We start from the raw sequence: 27,501 nt of genomic DNA on the forward strand, positions 1-27,501 counted from the left end.
GACTCATTACCTGTGAGCACAGGTCCTCAGTACCGAGAAGTGTACGGAGTTGGACTGGCTTCTCTACACCCTCTTCCCCAAGTCCCTCTCTTCAATTCTATCAGGAAAGGACTCCAAAATTCTCCTTCTGTCCTTCCGGATAGAGCTGTCACCCAGATCATCTTCTACTTACTCATCTTCCTTTCTACTGAAGTCTTATGGATCCTGTTTAAGCTGCTAAATACAGTAACTTAAATATAAGGTTATTTATATCTGATGGGAACTTTTCAAAGCTGGACACAATTAAGTATCTCTCCAATTTTATAAAGGAATCAAACTTACCTGGCTCTCTGCAAAAAAACAAATGTTTAAAGTAAATTAATAAAATTTTTGTGCTTAGTTAGAAACATATTAAGTTGTTAGCATGCAACAATAAGGTAAAATCAGATGACTAGCTCAACAGCCATCTACAAAATGTAGCACTAATTATGTTATCAACACTGCCAAGAATTTCAGAAAAAATTTTCTCCTAGGTCTGTTTCCCTAGGCCATACTTCACAGTGTGAGGCTCCATCATATTTCTCTTTTCTATAATTAAGAAATACATCAATGAATTTTTAAAGTAAACGTACTAAATACGTATCATTCAGCATGCTCGAAGAAGATACTATACTGGCCTTTACCACTTTCCTGAGCAATGAACCGTGACTCACCGGGTCTCTTCACTTCTCTGTTTATTCACTGCTGTACCCCTAACGCCCCAAATACTGCCTATCAGGCAAGTGAATGAATGAACAAATATTTACTAGGTACCTCTGACGCGCCAGGTACTGTGCTACCCTCAGGGATGGAACAGTGTGACTTGGCTTGCAGGGAAACTGCAGTACAGGAGAGACATTAAACCAAAAAATTATGTAATGATTTAATCACAATTATGATAAAAGCTATAAAGGAAAATCATGTATGACAATAGAATTTAATACTGCCTAAGATGAAAAAAAAAAGACTCTTCTGAGAAACAGGTATTTAAGCTAACATCTAAAAAAGACCAGGATTTAGCAAAGGGCAGAATAAAGAGGACAAGTACTCCACACAGACAAAACCTGTGTAAAGATCCCGAGGACGCTGGGTGTGGGCTTCCTTCCGAGACCTGAAGACAGGTCAGTGGGAATAGTCCAAGATGAGGCTGGAATGGAAAGTGGAACTCGGACCATGCTGGGCCTGGGAGACCACGTTAAGGATTTGGGGTTTCCCACCAAGAGCAGTCGGAACTAAGGAATGGTAACCACAGCTGCATTTCAATAGTATCACTCTGGCTGCTGGGTGGAGAATGGATGAGAGAGAACAGGGAGGCGGGAAGACCAGTTATGGGGCGCGTGCAGCACTGTAGGTAGGAGATAATGGTGTCGCTGACCAGGGAAGTTACAGTCGAGCCACTTAGGATGTGCGTTTTGGAATGGGTAGAGTGACGAGAGATGAGAGGAAGAGGAGTTCCAAAGCGGCTCCTAGGTTGCTGGGATGGCCAAACAGGTGGGGGATTGTCCCTTTTACTTGTAGATGGGGACCAGTGAAGGCCAGGTTTGTGGAAGGAACGCGAAATCAAAAGTTTGGATTGGGATAGCTATTCAAACTTCACGTATTTGGATACGTGAAGTCAGGAGAATAGCTGAGATGGCCCAGAGAGACGACATAGTGAAAAGAAGGGTGTGTTTCTGAAATATCCATAATGGCTACAATATAAAAAGTTGAAATTTATTGCAAATTTCTGAAATCCTTCACAAATAAGCAATTACTTCATTAAACAAACAATGGAAACTGTTGCTGGGAAATACAGTGTCAGCATGTTAGCATCAGAGAAACTCATATCATTGAATTCAACCAAAAGCTCAGTTGAGGTTATTTTTGGACCGCAATTATATAACATATGTTTAAAATCCCACCGGTTCCTTCTTAACAGTTTGATAAGAGTTGGAACTGATACACTTTAGTGGTAATTTCTCTAGGAGTTACACTAACAAAAATCATGCAAAACTAAATGAAAGCCAAATAGTGATGTTCTGTTTTGACACGGGCTGCAGATATTTAATTGTGTTCACCTGAAAGCTTCTGAGTAAATACACTGTTAGGGAAGAGTACTGTGCAAACAATCAGCTAGCAACATGAACCTTCCAGGGCTTTCTCCGGCCACTCGGCGTTATTTTGGTTCCCTTCTCATTGCAAGTGAGCAAAGGTCAAGAAATGCCTAAGCAAATACACAGGGAAGTGATTTTTGCACAGTATCTCATTTTTTTATTACAGGCTTCTAATGTTTTCCTCAGGAGTAGCTATGAATAGAACAGTGGACTTCTTTTTATATGTCCCCATAAATCTTCAAAGAAACAACCACAATATCTTTATTCAGTACCTTCCCCTGAGGAAGGCTGAAGTAAACACTAATAATGAACATGTTTCCATACCTCTAATTGAAAAGACTTTTTATTTTTATTGTTGTTCAAGTACAGTTGTCTCCATTTTAAAAATTAAATAATTAAAAATTGAGTTAAATACATAACTACAAATAATAAACTTAGGAATTGAAAGCAATAATAGAACACACAAAAAAACTGCTCAAAGAAAATTCTAGATTTCTTAAAACAATAAAATCCATTATTTATTATCTAAAAGCCAATACACTTACTTTTCTGGTAGCTATTAAAATAGCTGCATTTGCGGAGGACTTGTAAAGTAGGAAAACATGTCGTTATGCATTTGTCAGAACTCATAGAAAACAAGAGTGAACCCTAATGTGAGCTATGGACCTCAGGTGACCATGATATGTCGATGCAGGTTCACGGATCATAACAGAGGTACCACTCTGGGGCCAGCTGCTGGTAGCGGGGAGGCTTGCGTGTCTGGGAGCAGGGGACATAAGGGAGTTCTCTGTACCCTCCTCTCAACTTTGGTGTGAACTGAAAACAGTCTAATTTTAAAATGTGTTTTAAATAGCTGCCATTTGTCTCAAAGATTCAAAAGACTACCTACCACACAAGGTGATTTACCTTAAAAGTCCATTTGAGAACTGACCAATGTGCCATTTTTCACAAATCTAAACAAAACATTTCAGCCCTGGCTGGGTGGTTTAGTTGGTTAGAGTGCGTCCTGATATGTCGAGGTTGTGGGTTCAATCTCTAGTCAGGGCACATACTGACTAGGGATTGAACAGTCATATGATGAATAAAGGCATCAATAAGTAGAACAACAAATTGATACTTCTTTCCTCTTTTCTTTCTCTTTCTCTTTCCCGTTCCCTTTCCCTTTCTCTCTCTCTTGCTCCCTGCCCCCTTCCTCTCACTCTCTAAAAATCTATAGAACAAAATGCACAGAGAGTACCTGTCAACACCACCGGTGCATCACAAACTCTAGGCAGTGGGAGCAAAGCGCTTGTAAAGTATGTGCATTTTATAGTTCCAAGAGGTAATATCGAGGATAAGGGGAATTAAGTGTTTATTTGGAAAAATCTTAGTAAGACACACAGAACAGAGGAACTGGAATGAAGAGGGCATGCTTAAGCTAATCCAAAGTATACTTCTGGCCTAAAACATCACCATCTATTTCTTGGCATGTGTGAGACAAGGTAAGAGAGAAAGAATGGAAGGCCATGAACACAGAGCTCTTGGTCTACTCATTAGCAAAAAGAAAAGTCAAATTTCTACTTTCTGAGACAAAGTATGTAGGCAGAAGTAAACGGCGAAGTTAAGACATAATTGGTAACGACTAGCGCTGCCGTAGCGGTCAAGTTACATGCGTAACAGCTTGGACACACTAGACTAAGAAAGAATACCTAGGGAAAACTTTTTAAAAAATCTATAAATATAATATGGCAGTAACTATCCATGGTTGATATTCTCATTGGTTTTTTAATTTATTTAGTTGCCCTAATACTACAACCATTTTATTTTATAGTCTATTTTGGAAGAGTTTTTAAACATTTCCTTTACTTTAGATTTCTGATACAATTCATACCATTTTTTATCAAGTTCGATTTTCTAACAGGTCCATTATGTACTATAATTATGAACCCCATAAATAATTTGAGAAATATATTGATTTGTGTCTTCTCATTGGTAGCAAAGTGAAATCACAAGTCTTCTAAAAGAATGTCAAATTCTTCACCAAATACTGCGTGAAGTCTTCAGGATGGATTTAATTTGTGCCACTGGATAACAACCTTTTCAGGATTTGTAACTGTCTCTTTCCACTGGTTTGCGGCTCCGACGTTATTACTGTCCTCACTCACACAGATCTGTAAAGGAACAGCGCAGCCGTTTCACTTGACACGGTAATGGTGAGTTCAGTTCATTATCAATAAAGGACAATCGGAAGTTTGGTTTACATATATTCAATTAAACACTTTCCACTATTCCAAACATTTGTTTGATTTCTGTATATGAAACTCAAATGTGAAAACATTCAACCTATTGAACACGGTGGTGTAAGCAGACATGGCTCACCTCTCGCACAACCACGTCAAAATCACAACTAAAATACAGAACAACCATCACTCAGAACTGTCAGAAATCGAGCTGAATGGAAGTCTGACGACTATGGAATTACAGAAACCACATCCGTCCAGACTGGCAGGAGGGCGCAGACACAGAACAGGCTGGTCCCTCACCCACGTGTGGTGAATAAAATTTTGGGAGGGGTATCTCAGGAGCAAGGAGTCCTAGATCCACACCAGCACCCCCCCTCCAAGGGTTCCAGTGACAGGAAGATAAGTCCCCACAACTTCTGGCTGAAAACACCAGCAGGGGTTGAGTCAATGGAAGAAACTTCTGGAGCCCAAGCAGTTCTTAAAGAACCCACACGTGGAATCACCTACTCAAACTCACTCCCTCTGAGCTCTAGCACCAGGATAGCAACTTGAAAGAAAGGCACAGGGAGGAACTGAAGGGTCTGGCATCAAGGCGAGCAGAGGCCATTGTCCCTTTGCTAAACCCTCCTCCCACAGAGCTGTCAAGCTGGTGCTCTATCTGAGACTCCATCAACCGGCTAACACTGTTTGACTTGCCTTGGAGGTCCCCAGAGACTCCGCCCCCCCCAACTTACAGGCCCACCCAAGCTGCTTTTCCATATGAATGACTGGTGTTGGCTCAGGCTGCACAACTTCCTAAATCCTCTCACACAAGCAACAGCTGGCCTCAGTGAGCCCCAGGCCCGGCACTAGCAGCAGCCAGCCGAGATTCACAGCTTGGCTTTGCCTGGGAATCTCTAAACCCAGAACAAGGAGTCGTCATCTCAGATAGCCTTATAGCTCCTGCAGGTGGCCCTGGGCAAAACATAGGTAGAAGATGACCTTAACCTGCACCACCCAGGAAACCTCAGGGCCAGTGCACCTAGTGGACAGCTACAGACCACGTCGGAGCAACATCACCCTGCCCCTGCACAGCTGACCCTCCACAGAGGGTGGAGGGCGGTGGTCAGCGATCACAGCCAGTCCTTACAGCTGACTGGCCTGGGTAAATCCCTCCTTGCTGACAGCAACCATGGCTCAACTATAAGAGGACAGCGTACTCAGCTCACAAGAAGGGCACACTTGAGTACCCAAGTATGGGAATGGAGGATCCAAAGAACTTATACACGTGACCCATAGACATGAACAATGGTGGGGGCATTGTCTGAGGACGTGGGGGGGGGTGTTGGGTGAAGGGGGGACAAAGGGAGAAAAATTGGGACAACTGTAATAGCATAATCAATAACATATAATTTTAAAAAATACATTAAAAAAGAAAACATTTAACCTATTTAGTCTGAGGACTATTTTATATGATCCAATTCAATTTAAAAATTCAATGTGAGATATTTCATAATCATTTCCCCCAAAACAATCAGTACCCTTTCTTACGCAATAAATCTAGGAGATAGACTTAAAATTGATCCCAACCACTCAAAAACATTTTTGTGAAGATTGGCTCAGACTAATCTTGATTTAAATTAGATCGGTGAGAAATGTGCAATTTTATGCACCTTGTACACTATATAAAACTGTAATTTTAACTGAAATCTAATGAGTAGTCATTCTCCACCCACAATAAATAATTTCATGGTACTCATCCCCTATGTAACTTTAGATGAGATGTGAATGAACTTGGGAAAACTGCAAAGCATTAGGCAAAGGTAGGACAGCACGATGGTTACATGTCAAGGGGGTAATGTGGACAAGGAATCAAAAACCCTGAATTCCCACCTCAGCTCTAACACTAACAAATGCCGTTGCTTTGAAATTAACTTCTCTGAGACTCAGTTTCTAATTCTTTAGAGAAATTAGAGCAGGTCACGCCCTGGTTTTTAAACTTTTCCCCTTAATTTCATGGTCTGAAGAACTCTTCCTTCACATAAAATTTTATAAACCCCAATATAAACACAGGTAACATAGGAGCGCCTGGTTGACATAGGGTTGGGCAATCTTGATTCCACGTGTGGCTACTCCACCGCAGTGGAGACCAGAGAAGCTACAGGGAGCGGACGACCAGCAAGAACCTTTCCAGGATTATTGTTCTTAAGTTTATCTCAACCAAGGAAGTAGAATTACCAAAACAGTCATCCTGAAAGTCACCTGTCACGTAAATCTACTCCACTCAAAAATGATAGCTGAGGCTCGACACAGGAAAACTTCAACAGAATTCACTTCGTGGGCCCTATGGCTTTGAAAAGTAGGCTAGTTATATGAATTGTTAAGTTTAAACTTTTTGAATAAGAAAAAATGAAGAATGAAACTATAATTTTTTTACAAATATTGTAGGTAAAATATATGAAGTAAGTCAAAGAGTTAATATTAATCTTTGAAAATTCACATACAATTTGAGGATTTCATGTAGCCTGCGAATCATATCTTGTCAATAATATAGATTTTGGAATTTAAATGTGAGTCAAAAAATTGTAACTAAGGTAAAACGTGACAGATAGCTCCCACCAACCCTCTCAGAGCGAAGAAGGACAAAAGGAAACAAGTTCCTTTTGCAAGTAGCAAGCGTTACGTTGTCTTACACAAAGTACTAAGAATTTTAAAGTAGATTTATCCAGACACCCATACTATCTAAACAATATCAAAACTGTTATAAAAATGGTGTTTTCTATGAGTTCAAATCTAACACAGTTCAGTTAACAGTAGACAGAGTTAAACATTAAACTGAACATAAAAAGAATGAAGTTGGGTATCTGAAGCCTTCAGAAATGTAATTCAAATACTCAGTGGACCCTCCTTCATAAGGACGGTCAGCAGTGCTGCAAAACGACTGTTCTCATCATTTTTAAAGTTAAAAAGCTCAAAAAAGGATTTATTTTCCCACAATAAAAATGTAAAGTTTATTTGGAAAAAAACCCTTATTTTAAGACAAGTCTGATTGCTCAGAAATTCCAACTATTTGTATTTAAGCAGAAAGTCTGACAGGACTCGATTCTGGTGGCGACCCTGAATTTTTCGCTGTGATGCTGCAGACTCGCGCTCCACCAAACTGCCGTTTTACCCCATACTCCTCCTGCTAACCAGCTGTCCGAGTGCACAGAAAAGCGCGAGGAAAGAATGCAAGGTAAAAACTGCCCCCCACTAACCTGCCCCACAAAATGCCGTCTTCTCACAGAGCTCCGGCTATACAGCTTAATGAGAAAAACGATCTCTTTCTCATTCTGTACAAGTGGAAAAATCATGCTCTCTCCCCACTTGACTCTCCCACTGGAGGCCTTCAGTAAGCGCGTCTTCTTCTTGTAAACCAGCTCTCCCGAGCTAAACATCGCCACCTTCACAAAAAAACCTAAAAACCAAGAAATTCTGATGTATAAAATTTTATCTAAAATACCATATAAAGATATGTATGTTTGATATAAACATATAAAGAAGCCACTTTTTCAAGATCTGATGAGCTAGTGCCATGACAGGAAACATCTTTAGTAAACTCTTTCATCTTTATCACACTCCATAATGAACTGCTGTAACCCCAAACGAATTTAATCTCCCTCCAACTTGAGTGGCATTAGAGGCCAGAACTATAGGCACGAGTAACGATCAGCAGCAGGGGAGTGCATGCTGCAAAGGGGTACACAAAAGAGGGGTGCCACCCTTTCCGAACAGCTGGAGGAATTCCCTCCACAGTTTCACAGAGGTAAAACTGTGCTCCAGGCTCCGCAAGTTCAGCGTAGGCTCACTAGAGAAAATCTATTACTTAAATAAATTTGAGATGTAGAGCTTCCAGCAATGGTAGAATAGTGTCTACAAACTAACCTTCCCATAGATAACAATATAACCTCTGGGGGAAATGCAACGAACGACTACTTAGGACACTAAAGACTGACCAAAGGCAGGAATTGGAAAGGAGTCAGCTCTTGGAAGACGGGGACTGTGCTGGGTGGAATTCGGGTTTCTATGGCTTTTCACTCAAGCAAACTCCCCAGCCTGACTAACAGTCGGTGGCTACAGTTCAAGCACAAGTGCAGACTGACTGACTGACTGCCTGGTCACAGCGTGGAGCTGAGGCTGCTGGGTAGCAAGGGAGGAGGGAGCTGCAGAGACTGGCAAAGACCTGGCGAAGCCGGAGGGGCTGAGACTGGCCATTAGATTTATAAAACAGAGGTCAGTGGTAATCCTGATTAGCAGTTTTGTTAAAGGAAGACACCTGTTAATGTAATAAATTACATCTATGGATTTCTATTGCTGTCTCTGTTTCCTAGAATTAACTCTTTGTAGTCCTGGTAATTTCTTATTTTAATGCCAAGTTAGACTTTTTTTTTTGCTTCTTTTCTATGATTTTGCCATCTGTCTACATAAGTGACGGCAGTCTATAGCTATTTTTGCACGTACTATTCTTTCTGCTTTGACATAAAGAATATGCTAACCCCATAAAATAATTTTTTCCATCTTTTTTTCATGCTTTGGAAGAGCTTATATAAAATAGGAATTATATATTCCTTAAGTTTGGTAGAATCTGCCAGTAAAATTATCTTGGCCTTGTGCTTTTATTAGAAGTTAACTATCTTTATACAGATTTTGTTTCATTGAGATTTTCTTGTTTTTATTATTTTTCATCAATCTTTCTTTTTTCATTGTTTTTCAAGTACAATTGTCTCCGTTTCCACCCTGCCACTGCCCCTCACCCCAGCCATCCCCATTTCCCACCCTTGATCCTATTCCCCTTTGATTTTGTGCATGTGTCCTTTATAGATGTTCTTGAACCCCCCCCCCCCCCCGCTTTTACCCCCATTATCCCCTCCTACCTCCCCTCTGGTTACTGTCGGTTTGTTCTTTGTTTCAGTGTCTCTGGTTATATTTTGCTTGCTTGTTTTGTTGATTAGGTTCCACTTATAGGTGAGATCATATGGTATTTGTCTTTCACCGCCTGGCTTATTTCACTTAGTTTTATTCAGATTTTCACTCTTCTCTAATAAACTTGAACAATTTTCCTTAAAAAAATCATTTATTTTTTGCTTGTTTGTTTTGTTGATTAGGTTCCAAAATACAACCAGAGACACTGAAATAAAGAACAATCTGACAGTAACCACAGGAGTGGGGTGGGGCGGGATAATGTGGGAAAATAGGGGAAGGGCCATCAAGGAACAAGTATAAAGGGCACACAGACAAAGCCAAAGGGGGTGGGTTCCAGGGTAGGAGACGGGGATGGGTGGAGTGGGGGGGCCGTGGTGGGGTGAAGATGGAAATAGCTGTACTTGAACAATAAAAAATAAAATAAAATAAAATAGAGCAGATCTCAAGGATATATATTAAAAAGTCATTTATTTTAAATAAATTTCACATTTATTGCACTGGTAGTTATAAACAGGACTGTCTTATTTATTATTAAATCTCTTCTGAATTTAAAACTATATTCTCATCCTTGTTCATGTTCTCTTTACTTTTTGCTTGGTGCAACCTACATAGGTTTGTCTATTTTAATGATCTTTTCAAAGAAAAACTTTTGGATTTATTGATTGTCTTTTGTTGTTGCCTCAATATTTAACAACCTCAACTCTGACTTTAATTCCTTACGGCTTTCCTTTGTCTTCGCTGTTTTTCTAGCTTAATGAATTGAACGCTGAGTCGTGTTTATTTTCAGTCTCATTAATCACCGTGGTCATCAGATACTTTCCCTTCTAGTAGGAGGAAGGAGTACTCTTGCCCCACCCTTAGCCCTTCAGGGAGAACTGACCTCAACCTCCAGCTCTTCGGGGCGGCCACGTGAACCAGGCCTGTGCAGCCAAAGTATCAGGACCCCTGGTTGTGCCCAAAGGGCAGGGAGGAAAAAGTGTTTCGAGGGCTGCGTTTGATATTTTTGGTTAGCAGAGTATCCAGTGAAGGATGCAGGATAAATTATGAAGGCTGGTAAAACACATCTGACAGCCCTCTGGACACTGAGCCGACAGCTACTGACGAGCCAGACAAGGAACAGCCTCAATGCCCAGAGGTCACAACTGGATAAGAATCAAGAGACTGGTGGATTCAGGTGGTCACAGTGGCTAAAATCTGGAGTCCAATAAAGTGATTTTAAGTTAAAAGATAAGTGCTTGTATTCAATAATAAAAGTAACTAAAATTTTAATCTCCTTTGTAGGAAGTGTAGGAAAAAACTATCTTTTACTAATATTTTCTTTAGATTCCTCTTCGAACCACTGATACACTTACTCAAAGTCAGAGGTGTGGATGAGCTGGGAAGGCACTGTGCCTCCAGAATTTGTAACTGAATCCTGCTGTTTACCGCTTGAAAACAAGTCCCCAGTTCAAGTTCTGCATGGCAAACCTGCACGTCAAAAAAGTGGCATTTGGTAATTATGAATAAAGTTTTGAGATATTTCCAAAATTCCAAAATAAAGAGCTAAGATTAGAAATTGTGAGGTTGCTGCTTTTCATCAGCACACAAAGTTATACATGATAAGGTTTAGAAGATAAAAGGCAAGGATTTTGTACAAACGAGGTGATGACTTTCATGAATTCTGAAACTACAAGTTACAGCTACACACTGATTCTTCAAAATCACAGAGACCGAAAGACAATTCAAACTGAAAACAAATTAAATTCCTAAGCGGTTTTATTAGAGCAAATGTCAGCGCGCTGAACACCAAAGAGCAAGCATACTGTCAAAAGACTTAAATGTAGTCATTTGAATTATTTTTTGAGAACATAGGAAATATGATTTGAAGACATAATAAGTGACAATCATCCTTATTTTTTCTAAATGTGAGAATCGGAGTAGGTGCCACCAAAATCAGGAGCTGACTGCCCACTACGGTGAACAGATCTGTGGACTGGGGGCCTTATTACTACGCTGAATGGGAGCAAGCCCAAGCAGAGAGCTGGCGAGAAGGAAGCTAGGGAAAGTTATGAGGCAGTAAATAATAAGGAAAAGGTCAAAGAAAACCTGAGGCAAACGATAAAATGAAGGAGGCGTAGAGAGGGGGAAAGTAAAAATGTGCTTCTCGTCAGTAAGGCCGACGAAGAGCAGAATAAAGCTGGTAACTTCTCTGCAAAGACACAAGCCAGCCCACTTACGTGGCTGCTAAGGTCCTTGGAGTGAACAATAAAGGAGAGAGACACAAAGTTGCCCAAACACATTACCCTTCGCACGTTAAAAAGGGTAAGGATGGGGATAAAGCAGGAATAGAATGTCAAGAGGTCTCGCAGGGCTCAGCAGAGACAGACACAGAAGTCTTTGCTAGTGCTGATTCCGACAAAGCAACAGCACAGCTAAATGACGCTTTCTGAGAGTTTCTGTTCGACAACCGCGCGGCAGTCCCGATAACTGGCTCTTGGCTCACTAAGGAAGAACCTTTCTAGGTAAGTTCCATTGACTGACTCTTGGGCATTTACCTACAACGTGATACTGAGTTTAAAAATTGGTTATGTCATAAGAAACCAAGAGACAGTGCAAAGTGAATCACATAAAAGCATAAACTCAACTGTTGAGGTTAAACTGCCCTGTGTAAAGTCTGAAATGATAAAACTTAACTATTTTGGTGAAAAATAATTCTATGCTAAATTCTAATACATAAGTGAATGTACTGCTTTTGCTTCCAATCAGAATAAGAATGAATTAATACATCTTTTCACATGAACTAATTCAGTAGCCATACATAAAATAAAACCTTTTCTGATATAAAACCTCTAATATATAATTTGGTAGAAACTGAACCATAATCATTTATCCAGATTCTCCAAGCAGATAAGATTATAATGTTGCAATTCCCCAGAAAATACCTTTGCTGAGGCTGATATACTCTACCAGTCTCACCAATGTCAGTTTTAATACATGAATTGTCCGTTTGAATATTTGTGCCTTCTGTAAAATATGGTTGCCGATTACTATCTACTAAGCTAGTTTCAAAGATGCAAGTGACAAACTCCTAACCACTGCACAACAAATGTGCTATATTTGAACAGAAAATACTCTAATCTGGCATGCTTTCATTCATCATTTATTCTTCCCTATCGATCTATATACAAATATTCAGTGCAAGAACATGAGAGGCCCTCGCTAAGAGCCCAGAAAAACAGGAAGAAAGATGTAAGCTTGAGTATTGTTTTGTTTAAAACAAGTAACTTAAATAATTCTAAGTCGTAACAGATGCTATAAAAAAAAAAACCACTGGGGGGATGGAGGCAGAAAATAATAGACAAGGAATAAAGAAATCAAGAAATTTCAACTATGCTTAACCAATTATAGTAATCCTTGGGTTTTTTTTCTAATACTTCATTTCCCTCAAATTCAGTGTTTCTCAACCAGGCTACACGTTAGAATCATCTGTGGAGCTTCTGAAACTTACAGATGCCTCTGGTCCTACACCCCCCAAATATTCTGATTTAACTGGTTTAGGAGTTGGCATTTTTTTAAAGCTCCCTTGGTGATACTAATGTGTACCTAGGGTTAAAAATCACTTCAAGTCATTTTAAATATTTTTGAAAAGTAGGTAAAATATAAATCCTATATACATTTAAAATCACATAAACTTTGACCTTATAAAAGCTTATGGCTGATTTCTATAAATGTTACCCTGACATAGAAACTACTATATAATGGAGTTATTAGGGATTTCTAAACAATTTAAATGTTCAGGTGGCTGGTTGAGAGAAGCAAATTATCAGGTCTCAAAAATAAACCAACACTATAGCTAATCAAGGTCTTTACAAAAAAATACCAGCTGTGCAGCTGTGCCCCAGCCGGTGTGTCTCAGCTGGTGTACCGAAAGGTCGTGGGTTCCATTCCTGGTCAGGACAATACCTAGACTGAGGTTCAGTCCCTAGTCGGGGCACATGTGAGAGGCAACCAATCAATGTTTCTCTCTCACATTGATGCTTCTGTCCCTCTCTCTCCCCTTCTCCTCCCTTTCTCTAAAATCACTAAGCTGTCCGTAGGTGAGGATAAAAAATATATACATTCCAGCTGTCAGAACTTCCTTTATACCCAATTTATGGACAGATATATAGCTGACTCATGATTAAAAACAACTTTCTTAATCTATTTGAAGGCAATCTCTGATGGATTTTACAGTTCATGATTCTTTCCTGCTTTTCCTAAATTATCAGCTACTAAAAAATCTTTATAAAAATGAATAATTTAAAACTATTCATAGTCCAGGGTTATTTACATACTACTATCACTTACAGAAATTTTTGAAGGCGGTGTTATTTCCAAAGAGTAATCCATTTCCTGCGGGCCAAGGGTTCTGAGTGATAGTGAGCATTCTCCGATGGTTTTCTTCCTGGGAGTCTGGGTTTGAATCTTAAACACAAGCCTTACAGTTTGTAGGCTTTGGAGTTTAATAGCAAATACAAAAGTTTCCATAAATTCAATAGGCTAAGAAAAGGAACATAAAAATATATAAATAAAAGGACTGAAAAAAGAGTGATATGCCAAAATTGAATAAATAAAAATGACATTTTATAATCTGGGAAAGGTAGATCTGAGTTTTTACAATAAAAAAATTTTAATGTAAACAAAAACGAGAATTGCCATAACTTGTTTTTCCAGAATTTATCCTGGATACTGCCCTTCTTATTTTCACAAATCATCCCATCAATTATTTAATCAGGAATTCAGGTCAATATCAACACCAAGTGTATCAGAATACATATAGCTTTTCCCCTTTTTGAAAATTGGGTTGTTTTCCATCTTTGGTTCTGGGGCATCTTTTCTGCTATTTGCAATTCTTCGCCAGTAAATAAGAGTGGTTTAATGAATCTCAGCCGAGCTCTCTCAGCACCCCAAATCTAACTTGTTCAAGTTATAAGATTTGAATTATTTCTTGACAGGAGCGATTCTTTGTCTAATGTTCTTCCCTTCTATCTTAGACTTCAATTTTCCTTTTGGTGGTTTGTTCCGCTCGTTGCAATCTGAAAATCAACCTCCTTAACAGAGAAGACAGAGGACAATATGACTATAAAGTTCTACCCTCTCACATAAGCATCCACCCCACACGGCAAGCCTGTGTTTTCCATGCTTGACATATTTTCAAATGTTCTTTTGGTTACTTTTAATATTTTTAAACCTTGGTTTACCATGGGCTAAGATCTGATTCACACTAGACTATCCTTTGCTACACACTCTCTTCTTTCCATCTTTAATGCATCCTTTTGAAAAGCTTTTTTTTCTTTTCTTTTTTCCCCCCTTTGGAAAAGTAAGATAGCTGGGCAACGAACATCAATAATAGATACTGTACCCAATTTTTCTCTTATTGTCATTGTTTATGTCTGTGTAGTCAGAATTGTTTTCTGACAGTCACCCAACCCCTTAAGCTTTCTTTTCCTGCTAACTTTTCCTAAGTTAACTTAGTTTTATTTGAAAATCAGAAGTGAAATTGTTAAATAACAGGAAAGGTTTGCATGATATCAACGTAACGTGGCAGCCAAGGAGAGTGGACTGGAATGCACGTGTGTGAACAATGACAACTTCACTGTACTAGTCAAATAGGGCGGCAGACGCCACTGAGTGATCGTGTGTGTACTGTGTGGCCACTGCATTCAAAATGACTAAGAGAGCAGAGCAATTAATCTGCATCCAGTTTTGCATTAAGCTTGAACATTCCTGCATGGAAACTATATAGATGATTCAGAGGCCACAGCTCTGGGCAACTGGTGATTGGCAGCTTCATCACTACAACACCCCCACTGATGCATCACGTCTCATGCAGAGTTTTTCAGTGAAACATCAATCACCCAGGTGACTCAGCCCCCCTACAGCCCAGATGTGGCACCCTGTGACTTCTGGCTTTCCCCAAAACTGAGATCACCTTTGAAAGGGAAGAGATTTCAGACCGTCCATGAGATTCAGGAAAATACAACAGAGCAGCTGATGGCGACTGGGAGAACAGAAATACAAAGAGCCACTTACACTGGAGGCTTCCTTGGCTGAAGATTTGAAATGCACCGGTTTGGGCAACGTTAGTGTTCCCTTTATAGAAACAGTAGGAGCGTCGCCACAACTAGAGGGCCAACTTAAATCTTTGCACTAAAAAAAAATTTAAATACAGTTTGAATTTTATAAAGGACACTGGTCATACAAATATTTTATGTGGTTCTTGAGTTAATGACTTGAGATACAAACTGTAAAAGTAAACTTTAGCCTCCTGAGACCTGCTTCATCTACATTAAAATACTGGACATTTAATGTTCCAGATATCACATTAATTTCCTTCTTGAGGTTAAGAAAAATCAAACACTTTCATCATACCTACTCATTTATTTGCTTTAACTTCTTTACTAAGTATGGTTTTCTGCAAAATACTATAGAACCCTAAATTCCAAAGAAAGTAGTGGCCCACTCCCCAGAAGGGCGCAGCAGTATATGCTTACGTCAGGTCTCAACACTGAATCCCGTGAGGAAACCTGGTTTCACTATGATGACGCACCTGCAGTAGTGTGATCCAGATCTGCTCTGCTGAAGAATTGTAACACACTCTCACATTCAGTCTCCCCAGGTCCCCTTCATCCCCTGAGAGAGTGATAGTATCTGGATTGTAGAAGGACAAAGTGTGTGAAATGCAATGCGCTCCTTCTAACCCAATTAAGCTTTGATACAATCTGACTTGGAGGGGGAAGCCGAAAAATGCTACAGTTAAAGTTGACAATTTAATAAAACACAACACACCCCACCGTTTTACTGATGTGCTGGGGGGAAGATACACTATAAAAAGTAACACTTGGCTTAAAAAGTTAACCCAATTACAACAACCTGAAAAATTTAAGTTTAAACTAAGAAAAACTTCCCAAACAACACTGATATGGCCTTAATACTGAATGCTTCAGGAAGTTCCTTCACTAATATAGTTTAAAACAAACAAAGAAAAGATATTAAACTCCTTTACTTTTTTAAAAGATGCATGCAGGCCTGAACACTAAAAAATGGACCATCTGATGCACATATTCGTATGCGGATAACACCGCCAACGTAGACATAATCATCCAGGGCTTCTTTCACTTCATCATACGTACTTTCAAATTACTGCTGGGTAGAAACAATTCCCTTAAGAATATAACAGTAGGATACTTCATTCCTTACCCAGGCTCCTGTTACTCCCCTGAGAATTTTTCCTTGACGATGAGCTGCTGGGCACACTGGACAGCGAATCATGTCTCTAAAATAAAATTCTTCTCTAGTCAGAAGCTGTGTATCAAACTTTAAGGATTCTGAAATAATACCCACCCTACTACCAAACTGCATGCTAACCATTTGACAGTTACTGGTAAAAACTTCCCACTTTTCACCCTGGGCAGGTAGCTCAGTTGGTTAGAGAGTCATCCCGATACACCAAGGTTGTGGGTTCAATCCCCAGGCAGGGCACATACAAAAAGCAACCACTGAATGCATCGATATGTGGAACAACAAAGCAATAAATAATAAAATTATTTTTAAATTTCTCACTTTTAGATAGAAAAGAGGGAGAAAGACCAGTGTATGTTATCAGAAAAATCTTAAATATCATACTAGGTAATATATGGAAAAGCCTTTTTGCTGTTTGGTTCGGCTTTATAATAAGGGTGAAGAGATTATGGCTTATGTTTCATATTTAAAAGTACTAATAAAAATCAGAATATATTTGGAAGTGCCCTGTTACCTAAAAACCTGTAGAGCAACAGTTACCAAAGCACAGGAGCATCCGCACCACCTGGGAAACTTAGAAATACAAACTCGGGCCCCACTGCCGAGCTACCGAGTCGAAAGTTCAGGGGGTGAGGCCTGGCATCCTGCATTTTAACAAGCTCTCCACACAATTCCAGTGCACGTTAAAGAACTGGTGCTATAAAGAATTAAGTCTGCAGAAAATTCACTCAACTGGGATTATTAAGGGTTATTAGAATACACTTCCATATTAATAAAGTATATGCCTATATACTCACATGAAAAAGGTCCGCAAGTATATACGCACAATATCCGCACAGTGCTTTTACTCTCAGTTTCAGGAATACAGGAGAGTTGTCTTTTTCCTTTTGCTTAGGGCTACTTTCTAATTTTTTAATAATAATCACAGTTCACTTGTATTAAAAAAAGAAATATTTTTTGAGTATCAAAAATTCTCAATTCTATTGGAAAAATAGGACAGTGTTAATATTAATGAATAATTAAAGTTCTACATCTCGATGGAAATACTAATTTTGATTAACTACATAGTTATGTTCGTTAGAGAAAGTTAAATCAATGAGCACCTTTAACTATCTGCCATTTTAAATTCCAAGTGTCTGAGTGAGCACCAACTGAGAGATGTAAGACCCATAAAAAATGAAATAAAAACTACGGCCTTTTTGTATTCAGTTGAAAGCTCCCTAAAATAATGCACACGGGAAACGCCAAGTGTTTATCCGGAGAGAGATTAAAACAGATACCTCTGCAAAGATGTAAAACATGTTGTTCCTGATTTAACTCACAGGTTTCTGAGGTTTTAGCTTAAAAATAAATGATCAGATATAATTAAATTGATATAAATAATTTACCTGGGTGAACTTCTGCGATGAACTCGTGAGATCAAACATAGACTTGCTTAGTCCAGAGGAACCAGGGAGTTTGTTGGGCCTTAAATCACAAACTGCAAAGGGACACGAGCAAACTACTTATTTTCACAGCGAAGAAAAAGAAACATTGGATTCTACTCAATAACAATGGACTAAATCTGTTTAGGAATACACTACAAATATTATAGGCAAATCTACTTAAGAGATAAAACCTAACCAAGTTAATTACTTTTCAACTATTTTCCTTTGAAACAAAAACCAACAGAAATCAAATAACACATGTTTACACCCACATCAGATATCAAGAGGGCAAAATTCATTCTTTTTGCTCACATTCCTCAACTCTTCATCCCAGAAGACTCTAAGAAGTCCTCTGTGCTAAATGCAATTCAACTACATAATGAGCTCTTATTTTTAAAAAACCACTACCGAATCCTATATGATCCTGTATTTCTAGTTTCCCTCCTGAACTGCAAGACCCTTGAAGGACGGAACTCTGCACACTAATTGTGTGTTCTAGCACAGTGCTGGAATACATAAGTATTTAAATGAATACTGCTCCTTTATTTCTCGTACCTCATCCTGAATTCAGGGTTGAGACAGCAATGTATGTATATGTATACATATGTAAATACATGCATACGTGTATAAAAGACCTGAAGAACAATGAGAGTTTTGTGAATCAGATATGTACAAGAGTGACTATAACTGATGTAGCCTCAAACATGAAACTAAGAAAGTTCTAAAAATCATTTAGGTATTTTCTATTTTCTTTGTTTATATTTCTAATCATATCATGAGTTTCTAAATTATCATTTTCACAGAATAGGGCAGAAAAGGAAAAGGCTAGTATCCGTTGTAGAACTGGTGAATGGATAAAGGATACATAAAATATATCCCAAATAATCTGTAAATAAAACTTCTTTCAAAAAAGGACAAATACAATGGATTTAGAACTCACTAGCACACATAACTTACTAATCTTTCCATTTTTACATTAGATATAATACCACAAAGAATTCCTGATGTTTACCACAGCACTTCTGAGGCCTGCTTTTCTCTTATTTGTAAATCGTTTTTCATAATAAGACTCAACCCTTCCAGGGCCTTAGATTTAATGTGACTTGTCCATTGGCTAAAAGAGAAACATAAGGAGCCGCCACTGCTGCTCCCCCTGAGGAGGGGTGGAAACGAAGAAAGAACCAGCTGAGGCGTCTGATAAGCTTTGGTCTTTTGGGCTAAACCTCTTTTGTACACGTTCAATAAAAAACTGAACTGTGAAAAAGGAAGAAAAAAAAGGAACACAAAGAGGAGAAATAACAAAACATTTTTCAAACCTGATCCATACAGCCTCATGGCTTCTAAACACGGAGGAATGCGCCGACTCAGATCTGGGGAAATGCGCTGACTCATGTAGAACGGGTTATACACGTCATAGCTGGGGCCAGGATGGGATGCGCTGGAAAGTTCTACCTTTCGATCTCCAAAAGACGCTCTGGCAGATCCTGAAAGCAAATGTTTCTAAAGTTTTACGACATCCTTTCTTTCCTTGAAGTTATTAGCCAATAGTTGGTGCACTCAAGGCAAAGGAAAAAAATTTTTGTCTCGAGTAACATCCAATACTAACCTGCATGCGGCTGATACCTAAACAAGCACACATTTACTGAGCCCTAACCGTGTGGAGGATTCTGCCAGGGCTCAGCCGTGACGCCTGCGCTCAAGACAGTCTGGGAAACAGCTGACACTTTTCTTTGCCCCTAAGCACGCACTCCCCAATGTCGAGGACAATTCTATATCTTGTGATCAGTGTTTCCTTTTATTTTCCTGCTTATACAAAAGACATCTTCTAAGTAAAAAGATTATCTTTTTTGGAAGTGTCTCTTTTCAGGAAGACCAGAACATTTATAGAAACTGAGCACATGCCGAGAAACACAGAGCAAGTCTCGATAAATTTTAAATGCCCATCTCATAGAGAGCATGTTCTCTAACACCAATGCAATAAGGTTGGAAATCAAATAGCAAAATAAATAAAGATAGTTATATTAAACATTAAGGACCTAAAATAGTCAAAAAAGTAATCTTTAAGAAAACAAGACTGAAAGACTTGCTCTGCTGTATATTAAGAAGAGAATAGTGGCACAATCATAAGATCAATGGATCAGAATAGAGGGCCCAGGAAGAGACACCATTTGATGGATAGTTGATTTATAATCAGTGTGGCACCGCACAACGGTAGGGAAAAAATGGTCTTTTCACTAAAAGGTGGTAAGAGAACTGAATATTGATATAGGAAAAAAAACACCTTCATCCCAACTAAATATAGTCACAAAAATTTAATTCCATGTGGATTTTAGCTCTAAATTAAATGTTAAAGGCAAACCAATAAAACCTCTATATTAAGTAAATTTGTAAGAAAATCTTCATGGTATTAGGGCAGGGAAGCACTCTTAAAGGGAACACAGCATTAATCCAAAAAAATGTTAACTGAACGACATTACAATTGAAATTTTATAGTTGTCAAAGGGATAGTTAAGAGAGCAAAGAGGTAACCCACAGAGTGGGGGAAGGTATGTGCACCACATATAACTGACAAAGGGCTCATATCCAGAAGTTCGGAGGAACTCCCACAAATCAATAAGAAAAAGACACACCGGCCTATGTACAAATTAGCTTAAGACTTAAGCAGACACTTCAGAAGAGTCAGTCTAACCAAATAGCCGATAAACATGACCCAGTGCTCATCTCGTTGGCCAGGACAAAAATGTAAATTAAAACTCTAATAAGATACTATGGCATGCTCACCACGATGACTGAAATTAAAAAGCCTGACAATAGCAAGTGTTGCCAAGAACATAGAGCGATACGAACTATTGGACTCTGCTGATGAAAATGTACGTTGATATGGTCCCTGTGGAAAACAGTTTGCCAATTTCTACTAAATTAAAGATATTTATACTGTATGACCGAAAAATGCCATTCTGGGATGTATGCACACTAGGAAAACTTACATATGTGCACCAAGAAACAAGCACAAGAATGCTGACAAGCATTGTTATCCATAGCAGCCAAAAACTGGGCAAAACTTGCGTCCGACCGTACCCCAGACGGACCGCATGTAGTACCCCAGACACACGTACTACATAAAAACACGCCGCAGTGTGCTGTACAGGGCACTACTGTGCCGTCCACTTGGAATACAATAGATACACTCTGTGCGCATATAGAAACAAACCGAAGCTTCCCATAAACAAAAGAACATATACTGAACATGTAATTTCATTTACATAAAGGTTTGAAGACAAAAAAACCCCACGTAAACTGTAACATTTAGGAATATATACTTAGGTGGGAAAAGGAGGAAAAGCAAGAAGGTGACGATTGTAACAAGTGGGACACCAGTCACCCTGAAGTGACCGGAAGCTTTGGGATTGCTGCTGATATCCCTTTACTTGATGGTGACCGAGCACGTGGTTTGCTTTGTGATAGATCACTGCGCTGCATATTTCTTTGTTCCTGTTTTCTACGTTTTACATTTATTTTTTTAAAATATTTTCTCTTGATTATGCTATTACAGTTATCCCAATTTTCCCCCTTTGTCCCCCTCCACCCGGTAGTCCCCCCTTAGTTCATGTCCATGGGGTGTACATATAAGTTCTTTGGCTTCTCCATTTCCTATACTGTTCTTACCCTCCCCCTGTACCTTTCTGTACCTTTCCCCTCTTCTCCCCCTTTCCCCTCCCAGCTGATTACCCTCTAAAGTGGTCTCCATTTCTGTGATTCCGTTCCTGTTCTGCTTGTTTGCTTAGTTTTTTAGATTTGGTTGATAGTTGTGAATCTGTTGCCATTTTAATGTTCATAGTTTTGATCTTCTTTTTTTCATATAGTTCCCTTTAACATTTCACATAATAATGGTTTGGTGATGATGAACTCCTTTAACTTTACCTTATGTGAGAAGCACTTTATCTGCCTTTCCATTCTAAATGAGAGCTTTGCTGGATAGAGTAATCTAGGTTGTAGGTCCTTTCCTTTCATGACTTTGAATACTTCTTGCCAGTCCTTTCTTGCCTGTAAAGTTTCTTTTCAGAAATCAGCTGACAGTCTTATGGGTACTCTTTTGTAGCTAACTGTCTGCTTTCCTCTTTCTGCTTTTAAGATCCTCTTTATCTTTAACCTTAGACATTTTAATTATGATGTGTCTTAGTGTGGTCCTCTTTAGGTCCACCTTGTTTGGGACTCTCTCTGCTTCCTGGATTTGTATGTCTATTTCCTTCACCATATTAAGGAAGTTTTCTTTCATTATCTTTTCAAATACGTTTTCAATTTCTTGTTCTTCCTCTTCTCCTTCTGGCACCACGATTCAGATGATGTTTAGAGATGTCCCAGAGGCTCCTTAGTCAATCCTCGTTTTTTTTAATTCTTTTTTCTTCTTGCTGAAAATGCTTTATTCAGATTGAATGCTTTTTTTCTTCCTTATGTTCCAAATCATTGATTTGATTCTTAGCGTCATCCCCTCCATTGTTGGTTCTCTTTATTTCTTTTAGATTTTTCTTTATTTCACTTAATGCAACCTTCATTTCTGCCTGGGTCTTTTCCATGCGGTTGCAGTAGCCAATGAGTGCTCTGAGCATCCTGATCACCAGTGTTTTGAACTCTGCATCTGATAGGTCGCTTATCTCCATGTTGTTTAGTTTCTGGAGTTTTGTTCTGTCCTTTCATTTGGGCCATATTTCTTTGTCTCCTCAATTTGGCAGCCTCCCTGTGTTTGTTTCTATGTATGAGGTGGAGTTGCTTTGACTTCCTGTCTTAGTAGAATGGCCTACTATAGAAAAGGCACCTGTAAATTGTATGGGGCAGAGCCTTAGCTAATTGTCAGGACAGGGCGACCTGTTTCATCATTTTGTGGCTCTGTGTCAGGGAAGGGCTTGCAGAGGGGACAACGCTGCGGTCTGGCCTCTGGAGATTTGCCCAGGAGGAAAATGTCTCCCAGCACTCGCCCTGTTTCCAGTCACTTCATTTTCTCCCCGTCTGCCACTTGCGCCCTTCCAGCTGTTGCCCTAGTGCTGAATCTCAGAGGGGGTGAATCTGTGTAAGTCCTGAGAACTTTGTGGGCCCTTTAAGAGGAGCCTCTGGAGAATCCTGCAGTTTCTTCTGCTGTCCTAATCCCCAGTGGTTTTTACAGCCTGAAGTTATGGGAATTATCATCTTGGCGCTGGAAGCCAGGGCTGGGTGGTCTGGTTTGGGGCTGGGATTGCTCACTCCCAAGGTATCCCGCCCTCCCGAGGTATCCCTCCCTATTTTTATCCACCACACAAGAACATGGAACCGCCCATTCCACCACCTCTCCGCATCTCCACACCTCTCCACGTCTCCACCCCTCCTACTTGTTTGGATGAATGCAGCTGCTTTAAATCCTTGGTTGTCAGACTTCCACACAGCTCCATTTTCTGACAGATCTGGGTGATATTTGTGTTGTAGCCTAGCTGTAACTTTTGCTGTAGCTGTATGAGGAGGCAAAGCGTGTTTACCTACCTACACCTCCATCTTCCCTGGAAGACCATGTTTTATATTTAGATCAATTTGTTTGAAAGCTAATAACCACATTGGAAATAATCCATACACATAAAGTTATTTTCAAATATTTAAATTATTACCATGTTTTAATCCTTTTGGTCCCATTTAAATGGAACCAACCGTATAAACGAGTATTTTCTGAATTATGCTAAGTGATAAAACAGTCTCACACTGAGTTTAGAAAAGAAAAAATATGGGATGATGAGGTGAGATTTTACACTCATCCTGATTCAGAAAACTGTGTGTGCAATCCAAGCACAGTCCACAGTCAGAGGGGCACCAAAGGGGGGCTATGATGCCAGAGAGCCTTATAAGAGCCTGAGCCCCTACAAGCGAACACCTGAATCATGCAGCACACGGACGCTGCTACGGAAGTCTGTTTATGGTAACGAGAACCGCACTGTCAAGAGTAAGTAGCACTAAGAATGCCTCACTACCTTTACGGCTATGGCTAAAAAAGAATGGTCTGATTTCACGTTTCCTTTATAAGTAAGCCACTACAGAATTCCAACCTTCCCCAAACGGCACACAGTGATATCATGTTTTAAGTTCAGGAGGAATTTCTCTCAATTTAGAGGACCACAGTGCTATAAAATTGAATGTAAAGTAACAAAATTGTCTACACCTCTCAAAAGCCCTATTTAAAATTTCAGTATGAAAAGGCATTCTCCGATGGGTAGGTAGATAGGGGATAGGAAGACAGGCGATAACGCAAGCCCCTAAAATGTCAATGACAGAGTCTGTCATCAAAGCGGACTCGTCATCAAGCAGGCAATGAAACAAAACAAACTTCAAATGTTTGAAACATAACTTTAGCCACTATTCATATTGCTCTGCCATCTTTCTTTCTAAATTTCCCTATCGGCTCATCACTCACGGAGGTGTCTACACATACGGCTTACATACATTTTACTTCTATAATTAGGTATGAAGACCACCTCCTTGACTATAGTATACAAAGCAATTCTCTCTCCAATATGCTAAAAATCAGATGGCTTCACTACATCCTCAGTGAGGCTGTAATTTAAGTATAAACAAATTCCTTACTTATTCAACTCAAAAGTAATGTTTTCTAGTGATACAGTGAAAAAAAAGAGAAAAAGAAAAACTACCACACATTGCCAGATAGGTATTTCTTACTTATTTTTGGATTATTAAAAGAAACAAACAAATATAAAATACCCTAAATGTCTGAAAATAGATAATTTATTAGCTACATTGTGGTTCACCCATGTAATTTCATACCATGGAGCCATTAAAAAGCAATGAATTTGAAAACATGTTCATAATATATGATGTGAATAAAACATATGACAAGACTGTTTATATAGTTTAATCCTAATGTTATTAAACAAGTATGAGCGGAAAAGAAAAAGCAATTGATCATGGTATCCTGTGAGCCAGAGCTTTTAAAAACTGTTTTTTAGAGACTCTACTGATACATGAAAAACAAGGCATGGGGCTCATCTTTCCTTGTTTGTTTGAAAAAATATATCACTCCTACGAGGCCCTCCTCTCCTACAGATCCGACACTAAACTCTAGACCAAAACCCAAACAAACCAACCTACAAAAACCCTGAAGGCACCGGAGAGTGGACTGCAGAACCTGGACAGGCTTTGACTCTTGGAAAAAAAGGAACTTTAGCCTTAAAGGGCAGGCCAAAGTTAGCACTGAGCAAGCGGATAAAACGCCAATAGAAAATCCAGTCTTTTTGGCCTGAAGAACCAGAAGGCAAAGTTCAGGCCAATCACAGCGGCTAGAAAGTAAGGTGGGAATCTTGGAAAGGAGAAAACCCCCAATTATGTGAATAAAGTCTGCTCACATACCTAGCTGATCCCTGACCCACACATGTGTGGGAGAGACTCCAACTAAGGATAATAAAACTATGCTGAGGTAAGCACTGCCACTACCAAAGTTGCAGCGTCCACGCAAGTTAATTGCTGAAAAAAAGAAAAGAAAGAAAAAAGAAAAAAATCCTCTGAGTAATAAAACAGATTCTAGAGTCTCTACAACATAACATCCAACATCCAGAATACAATCCAAAGTTACCCCCAAAGAAACAGGAGAATATGCCCCATTTCAAAAAAAAAGAGGCAATACACAAAATCCAAACCTAAATGACCTAGATGTTACAATTTGTAGACAAAGATGTTAAAGCTCATCCCTGACCACTATGGCTCAGTTGGTTGGGCATCGTCCCGCAAACTGAAAGGTAGCCAGTTCGACTCCTGGTCAGTGTCCATGCCTGGGTTGTAGGTTCAGTCCCTGGTGGGTGCACATATGAGAGGCAACCGACCAATGTTTCTCTCCTCCTCTTTCTCCCTCCCTTCCCCCTCTCTAAAAATACATAAATAAAATCTTTTAAAAAAATAACAAGAAAGATGTTAAAGCCCAAAGACATAAAAGAAAATAGGCTCACAATAATAAAAAGTAACAACAGCAAAGACAGAACTATAGAAAAGAACCAAATGTAAATTCTACGGCAAAAAATTACAATGTCTAAAATATAAAATTCACCGGATGGGCTTAACAGCTCGATGGAGATAACAAAGTAAAGAGACAATGAACTTGAAAACAGATCAGTATTATCCAATCATAAGAACACAGAGAAAAAAAGATTGGGGAAAAAAGTCTCAGAGATACCTAAAGCAACATCAAAAGGTCCTACATATATGTAATTAGACTTCAGAAGAAAAGAGAAAGGATGGGAAAGAAAAAAATATTTGAAGAAATAGTTTAGATCTTGATAGGAATTTTGATTACACTGGTATATGCATTTGCCCAAACTCAAAAATTACACACTTAAAACTTGGGCAGCTCATTGTATATAAAGTGTTTGTTGAAAGAAGACTAAACAGACACTGAACTCTAGTAAATGATGTATATGCGTAAATACTTTGAGGGAAGTCTACTGATGTCCACAATTTACTCTGACATGCATTCTCCCCCACAAAATAGATTAATAACGCACAGCGGAATGGATAGATGGACAGATATGTGATAACAAGTGTAGGAAAGTGTAAATGTAAGAATCTATGCGGTAGATATGAGGTCTGTCCAGAAAGTATCCAGCCATGTAGGATGAAAAATGGAGAGACATTCATTGAAGAAGATACAAGATACAAGAAACATTGTACACAGGATAATAACGCCTCAGCCCCCTTCAAAGGAGGCCCCTTGGGACCTCACACAGTTCTCCCAATCACCATCAGCTGCCCCACTGTATTTTCCTGAATCTCATGGACGGTCTGAAATCTCTTCCCTTTCAAAGGTGATTTTAGTTTTGGAAAAATCCAGAAGGTGCAGGACACCAAATCTGGCCTGTAGGGAGAGGTGAGTCACCTGGGTGCTTTGATGTTTCACCAAAACAGTCTGCACGAGACGTGATGCATCAGTGGGAGTGCTGCCATGATAGAGCTGCCAGTCACCAGTTGCCCAGAGCTGCGGGCTCTGAATCATCCCAATAGTTTCCACAGAGGAATGGTCAAGCTTAATGCAAAACTGGGTGCAGATTCATTGTTCTCCTTGCTCAATCATTGGAATGTGATGGCCACACAGTACACATGCTCACTCAACGGCGTCTACCGTCCCCACTGACTAGTACAGTGAAGGCGTCCTTGTTCACGTATGTGCATTCCAGTCCACTCTCCTTGGCTGCCATTGATGTCATGCAAACCATTCTCATTATATTAACAATGCCTGGACTTTTTCTGGACAGACCATGTATATGGATATTCACCAGTAAGTTCTTTTAATATTTCTGTATGTTTGAAACTTTTTATAATAAAATTTTGAGGGAAAATAATCATTGTGGCTAACTGCTTCAATCCACTAAAACAATTTTTTTTTAAATACAAGAGTTACGTGTTGTTTCCTCTTCATTAGTCTAGTGGCCTCTACATCAGCCAAAATTCAGTCAGTGGATCTACCTCCTTCAAGCAGCTGTTTAGACTGGCACGTGTATTTACAGACTGGGAAGTGTAGCAGTG

General features: G+C 39.3%; 1 protein-coding gene across 6 annotated transcripts in view; it reads right to left on the reverse strand.

Moving 5' to 3' along the window:
• Positions 1–3,825: 3,825 nt before the first annotated feature.
• TC2N (tandem C2 domains, nuclear) overlaps positions 3,826–27,501 on the reverse strand; it is a 36,497-nt gene continuing 12,821 nt past the window's right edge. For all 6 annotated transcript variants that reach the window (XM_053928236.2, XM_053928232.2, XM_053928235.2 and 3 more), the window contains 9 exons: positions 19,278–19,445; positions 17,923–18,014; positions 16,493–16,568; positions 15,843–15,943; positions 15,326–15,442; positions 13,601–13,792; positions 10,627–10,741; positions 7,570–7,769; positions 3,826–4,261 (listed from right to left, as the gene is read on the reverse strand). In XM_053928236.2, the coding sequence (XP_053784211.1) occupies positions 4,151–4,261; positions 7,570–7,769; positions 10,627–10,741; positions 13,601–13,792; positions 15,326–15,442; positions 15,843–15,943; positions 16,493–16,568; positions 17,923–18,014; positions 19,278–19,445 (1,172 nt within the window). In that variant the 3' untranslated portion in view covers positions 3,826–4,150. The remainder of the gene's footprint in view (positions 4,262–7,569; positions 7,770–10,626; positions 10,742–13,600; positions 13,793–15,325; positions 15,443–15,842; positions 15,944–16,492; positions 16,569–17,922; positions 18,015–19,277; positions 19,446–27,501) is intronic.

The sequence above is a fragment of the Desmodus rotundus genome, chromosome 7, assembly GCF_022682495.2.
Source record: "Desmodus rotundus isolate HL8 chromosome 7, HLdesRot8A.1, whole genome shotgun sequence".
NCBI lineage: Eukaryota > Metazoa > Chordata > Mammalia > Chiroptera > Phyllostomidae > Desmodus > Desmodus rotundus.